Here is a 6820-nt window from a genome sequence, read left to right as displayed (position 1 = left end):
GGAGGGGGCGGGAGGAGGGGAGGGTTGGGGTGATAAACAGAGTGCCCAGGGGTTAGGAAGCAAAGGAAGTTGAATTTTGAAAATATATTCCCAATATAAAAGATTAATATTTTAAAATCTCCGTCGCAAGAAAATCTCTATTCTTCGTAAATCGAATTAGGAAAGACGGAAACTATCAATTTTGTTTTGGGGGGGGAGGGAATCTGAGGCTTAATAATTTCAAATTCCTGTTAGCGAGTGATAGAATTGTTGAGCCCACAGCCCCTCTGTAAGAGTCTTCATAAATTCTTAAACGGGATATGACCTACCTAAAGAATCACCAAGGTTACAATAGCGTCAAACGGGGTCTAATTGTGGCGCGTTCGCGAATATAATCAGCGCGTTCTCCAGTGATTTGGCACTTTTGAATTTGTCAAGGTTTCGGGAGAGACGTCGAGAGAGAAACACCAAGTCAAGATGTTTAAAGAACTTCTCATTCTTGCTTTTTTCGTGGGGCTCGCGTCCGCGAAAATCATTGTAAAATCAGAAAACGACTTAAAGAAAAGAGGTGAGTTGGGGAATTTCATTGTGAAGCTATTTCTTGAATTCAGAAAGTCCTTTGTTTATTCTTACCTAAAATTTTTAGTGAAGCTTGTTTATGTTGGCGCAAAAGACTTTCGAAAATTATCTAGTAAATTTAAGGGTCTTATGAGCTTAAACTATGAAACTTTTTAGTTAATGTCGGTTTAGAGGATATTGTCTATACGCCAATCTGCTTAAAAAAGGATGAAAACTGTTTTTGTTTTATGAACTTTATACAATTCTATTTTTCTATTTTCTTTACGAAGTTTTCTAGCGATAAAGAAGCAAGCCGAAAAAGAATGTGCCGAGATTTTTCATCTTTTTTTATAAAGGTTTTCATTCTTAATTCTGAAAGGCATCCGATATTAAAGCAAATTGTTTCTGTAACCGCATTTGAATTGAAAAGAATAAAAATATGTGACAAACTTCGTTTAATTCAAAAGCAAACACTTTTATCTATATATATATATATATGTATAGATTAAAAAGGTTTTGCCTTAAATGAGCTTTCTAAAAGTACTTTAGAGTACTGATAATCAGTTAAGAAGATTTGTTCAAACAAATATTTTCAAAACGCCTCTCGAAAGTAATTAACACCTGCTTGATGTTGTAAAGAATGGATGTAACTTTTCATGTTTATTTTAAACAATGGGTTATTTTAATTAGTTCGACCTTCGACATCTGCTAACGCCTTTGCACCAAAACAAATAGAAAATAAAACATCTTAAGAAGAAAGAAAGAAAGAAAACAGAAAGAGAGAGAGGGAAGATAGAGAGAAGGAGGGAGGGAGGAAGGGAGGGAAAAAAAGCAAATATAAAATAAAACATCTCAAGAAGAAAGAAAGAGAAAAAGAGAGAGATAGAGAGACAGGGAGGGCGGGAGGGAGGAAGGGAGGAAGGGAGGAAGGGAGGAAGGGAGGAAGGGAGGAAGGGAGGAAGGGAGGAAGGGAGGGGAAAAAACAAATACAAAATAAAACATCTCAAGAAGAAAGAAAGAGAAAAGGAGAGAGATAGAGAGACGAAGGGAAGGCGGGAGGGAGGGAGGGAGGGAGGGGAAAAAAAGCAAATAGAAAATAAAACATCTCAAGAAGAAAAAAAAAAAAAATATATATATATATATAGAGAGAGAGAGAGAGAGAGAGAGAGAGAGAGAGAGAGAGACGGAGGGAAAAATCCAAGACTTTATTCCCTACTGAAAGTTCTCATTCTAGTCTCCAACCGGTAGAAGAATTAACCCACTTTGGTTTACATTTTACATTTTTGTATGCATTGTAATTAAAATCACAAAGTTGGCCTACATATTAGAATCTTCTCATATATAATTCATAATTCCAGTCTGAGAGGGAGGGATTTTCTCAGCGATGCTAATCTATTACCTTCTTTAATTAAACAAAAAATAAAAAAACAAAAACTTCTCTTACTTCGAAGCATAAATATTATTCGGCTAATAGTAAGTTTTCAATACCTTTTTAACAATATTTTTTATCAACTTTTTATCGATTATTTTTCAACGCACTGACATTGATAAACTCGAATTGATTTTAGAACAAAAATGTGTTAATAAAAGCAATTAATTGACAAGGTGGTATTTGTGGTCAATTGAAAAGTTTCTATTTAAAAGTTTCCCATTCAAATGGAAAATCCAAAAAGTGTAAAATTATGGAACAAATTAGAACCGAAAGCAATCGACAGGCCCTATTTCACTATGACTTCACAGCTTTTTAAAAGTGAAAAACAATAACTGAAGAACGTGGACTAATTTTACTCTGCAGCTAAATGGATAGCTTTGAACTAACTGGTTTTCACTGAAATATTTTATAAACGGGTGTTAACGTTTATTCTATAATATATACGCTATTTGGTGGCTGTCATTGCTTTTGTAAGTTTTAAAAATACGGTTTTCGCAGGTAATTGTTTGTGTTATTTTGTCCCTTTTCGAACCATGATTCGCGTTAAAACAAAAGATTGGTTTTTAAAAGTATTTTGAGAAAAAATACTATTCTAAAAGTTAAGATGGTTAAATCCTAGAATAAAATAAAATGTTGTAAAGCGATTTGAATGCTGATGGTGTAACCCTTTTATAGCCACGCGTGTCATATTTTCCTTTCATAAAATTCACAGCTCGAAACCGTTATATCGAAGAAGCCATTCTAGTGCTTTGAAACATATTCAAAGAACTCATGTAATTATCAGGCGACTTAAATATACCAAGCGATATAAAAGGGGTATTTTGATATTATGCATACTTTTGGAATCCATTACAATGCTTTACATTAAAGAAAACCATTTCAAAGCTCACACACATATAAACCATTTTAGTGCCACACAGGGTTTTCCGTACATACTTTTGGGAACCCGTTATAGTATTCTTTTATATAGAAGCTCGTTTTCTTTCATGAAATTCACAGCAAGCATGTCATCTTTGGAAACTATTGTTATGCTTACCGATAGAGAAGCCATTTCAGTTTTTTCAAGTATATAAATGCCACTCTTTATCAAGTATTTGTCATCTTTCAGAAATTTAATGTCATGTTCAGATGAATTTCAGTTAAGAGGAAAAGTTATTTTGAAATGATAAATATTTTTGGAATCCATTATAATGCTTTAGATTACAGAAAACCATTTTAGAGTTCTTATCCCATATGAAACCCACTATTGCAGTGTCACAGCAAACAAACTTTTGAATATGCATGATGGATGCATTTGGAACCCATTCCAATGCTTTTCTACTGACAAACACTTGGGACAGTCGATGTTAAAGAAAAAACTTCGGCTCCAAAATTAAAACTCGATTCCTAAACCAACAAATTCTTGGGGTTCAACCATATTACTCAAAGTCCCTTGAGATATCAATAACAATATTATAGTCAACCTGCATCATAGACTTGTTTGGAACTTCCCCTTTTTCACGGAAATCTTAAAATACATTTTAGAGCTAGAAATATCTACCCTTTTACGCCAGAGTTCTCCCATGCTCCCTTTGTTTATTTATTTGACGCTTCATGCTAACTTGCTCTCCCACGAATCCAGCTGCGTCTGTTGGTTCCCTTCTTCATCAGCCTTATTTTCTGGTTAGGTAGCTAAGGAAGAAGGAGAAAGGGAAAGGAAAAGGGTGGAATTGAAAAGAAAGGAAGAGAAAGAAGAAACAACTAAGGGAGGAAAGACAGAAACATAAAAACAAAGAAAAAAAGGAAGAAAGAAAGAAACGAAGAAGAAAGAAAGAAAATTAAAGAAAGAAAGAGAGTCAAAAAAACAAAACAAAACAAAACAAAACAAAACAAAAGAAAGACAGTAAACCTTGAGCAATAGAAAATGTTGCAATCAAGTTCAAAAGAAATGAAAAATTTACTCAAATTTTCGTAATTTTCTTTATCATTTTCATTATTTAGATTCGTTTGAACCCGAGAGACTAAGCCTACCCAAGCACATCCTGGAAGACGCCGATGTAGGGGATCCCTGTAAGTATACTGTTGGAAACATATGTTATACTTTAGTTTCCAGCACTACGCACTGTAGTCTCCCCCACAGCCGCTTTCAGTGTCGTCACGCAACGCTTTTGCGTGACGACACTGAAAGCGGCTGTGGGGGAGACTATACGCACCGATGATATGGTTTTCTTCTTTCCATTTTTTTCTCTTTTTTCTTCTTGTAACGTTTTGTTATTTATTTATATAATTAATATATTTTGAACTTTTGCATGTAAATAGTGCGAGTAATGAATTAAACTACACTAAAAATACTGCACAGTATATGAAGGTGCACACATATGATCGGCAAGGTGCTGAATGGAAAACTGGGCTTAAACTTCTGGCGCAAAATGGGGTTGTATTTTAACTAAATGTGTGTTTTCGATTTATTTCAGCAATCTTCGATGAAAAGAGAGGTACGAAAAATCTAGTGTTATAGTTATCACTATACTAAATATGGTTCATAAATATTTAACCATTATTCGCCGAAGGCGAAGTGAATATCGGGGAATATTTACCCAGACGCGAGTCTTCGAGCGGCGAGGTAAATATTCTCCGATAATCACTGAGGCTGAGGCAAATAATTGTTTTAGTATAAATACACAGATGATTCTTTCAACAAAAAATAAATAAAATAAAATAAAAATTCCGGTAACAGCAACAAAGCGGCTGGCCGCCATTTTGGATTATCCCTGGAGGTGTTCATCGTGTGATAGTGCGAGTTTCTAGACCAATCAGTGCGCGAGATTTTCTTTAATCACCTGTGTATTTATACTAATTATTATTATTATTTGACTATTTAAAAAAATAAGATAACGGTTACGATTCTCATTACTAATAAAATGTACTAATAATATTTATTATTATCTTCCAGGAGCTGACTTCGATAAGGCCTTATCTATCTATGATTATATCACCGACTTGAACAAGAGGGCAGGTATGTGGAGAATTAAAACGTATACCAAGAATTAGTAGGGTGGGGCGGATCATTTAGGGGGAGGGGAGGGTGTCCTTCATCATAGTCATCATAGACTCATCGCGATAAAAGGCATGTCGGTTTATATAACACTACATTTTGTTACGGGGTAGGGTCTTTAGCCCAACCTCCAACCTGGAGGACCAGGGGATCACTCTCTTCCTATAGTCCCTACCCTTATGAATGGCCCTAACAGGAGTACGTACTTATTAATTACTGTTTTTTTTTCTTCGACAGCTTGTACTCACTACTTCCCCAGCCTTTGCCCTACGTTGGCCAGGAAAGGGTACTGCAGCAAGGCGAAAGCGGGCAGAAAAGCAGCATTTGTGACCAGATTCTGTGGCTGGGTTTGTAATGGCTGCTAGGTAAGAGAACAGAATGCACATGGTTTTTCCATTTTGTTTCCCGACACAGGAGGCCCATGAGTAGAAAACACAAAGATTTAGGCCCCTCCACAATAGTGCGTTTTCGTTTTTACTTTTCAATGTGTTTTGGCCTTGCGTCCACAGTAAACTCTCGAAAACGCTGAGCCTTTTTCGCGGTTTAAATCTGAAAACGTTTTCCGCTCGTCATTAATTTCCATCGGCAAGTCTGTTTTTCGCAAACGCAGACGATGATATTACATATATTTTCGACGGTATCTGCGCTTTTGAGAACGGTTTCAAAAAGGCTAGAAAGGATGCGAAAATTTCGATGCATTTTCGGTGAGACCAAAAACGTTGCGTTTCGGAAACGAATATAGTGTGGAAGTAGCAGTTTAAGTACAAAGGTACCACGCGGTACTTACGACATAGAAATGGCTTCCCTGCATTTTTCCCCCGTGCATTTCAGTCTGGGACCTCAAGAACTAGCGAGCAGTCCCACTTTCCCCCTCTGAATGTGATTTTTAGTTCTAATTGCACATTTTCTTTCTTTCAGATTGTCCTAGCTCATTTGATGAATATACAACTTAAATGGGTGTTATTTCACATCTGTTATTCCAAGTCTTTTTTAATATCTACATTTTTTAAGTTAAATAAAACTTAAGCAAAACATCGCTATCTAAATTTGGTCAACTTGTTTAAAAAATCCATTTTTCTCTGCAGTTTATCGCTAGTTAATCATACATATTCGAATACTAGTCGGATGTTCGTTCGGGTGATGATCGGGTGATTTTCGTCAATTTCCGTTATGTGTAAGCGGTTGACACAATTTACATATCACGAGCTATTTCATATGATCAAGTGAAACTACGTTTAATCACATGAAAATATTACCAATAATTATTCATGGTCATTCAACTAATAAAGGACTATAATCACTAAACTGTCTCTTGGTGAAACATTTGTTCATAAATGCTGGGAATTGCTTACTACCAATCACGTGACTTTTTGGAGTTGACTGGGGGGCAAACAAGCGGTTGACTGAGGGGCAACTAGCGGATGTTAAGTCAAAACATATCAAAATAAGTCCTCAAACTATTGTATTTGACTATTTCTACGACATGAAACCAGAAAACAAGAGATCAAAACAACCTCCAGGATTTTACGAGCCATCAAAAAAGAGCTATTACCGGAAGTGATGTCTATTGATCGCAACCTATTGATCGGAATGGGCCTTTTGCATGTGACGTCAAAGCAGCTCGATCTGGGGGACAAAACAAAAGAATTCCAATCTCCTGAGAATTGGAACCTATTGCTTTGTCCCCCAGATTGAGCTGCGTTGCAAAGTGCTAGTGGACATAATCATGTTACTGACTGGCAAAAAAATCGGGCTTTCCTTATCTAAAACATGTTTTGCTGGATTGGTACTAATGTCATACCCAAAACCTTTTCCAA

At 36.0% G+C, this 6820-nt stretch overlaps 1 protein-coding gene across 1 annotated transcript; it reads left to right on the top strand.

Moving 5' to 3' along the window:
* The first annotated feature begins 384 nt into the window (after positions 1-384).
* LOC116296142 (uncharacterized) lies at positions 385-6308 on the top strand. Its single transcript, XM_031704105.2, has 6 exons — positions 385-547; positions 3950-4018; positions 4423-4443; positions 4902-4964; positions 5241-5368; positions 5922-6308. The coding sequence occupies exons 1-5, from the start codon at positions 457-459 to the stop codon at positions 5366-5368; spliced, it is 372 nt and encodes a 123-aa protein (XP_031559965.1). The 5' UTR covers positions 385-456; the 3' UTR covers positions 5922-6308.
* The last annotated feature ends 512 nt before the right edge of the window (positions 6309-6820 follow it).

Source organism: Actinia tenebrosa, unplaced genomic scaffold (genome assembly GCF_029948245.1).
Source record: "Actinia tenebrosa isolate PJP-AT-01 unplaced genomic scaffold, QUT_ActTen_1.0 PGA_scaffold1__47_contigs__length_23844297, whole genome shotgun sequence".
In the NCBI taxonomy this organism is placed as follows: domain Eukaryota; kingdom Metazoa; phylum Cnidaria; class Anthozoa; order Actiniaria; family Actiniidae; genus Actinia; species Actinia tenebrosa.
This window is presented reverse-complemented; position numbering and strand designations above follow the sequence as displayed.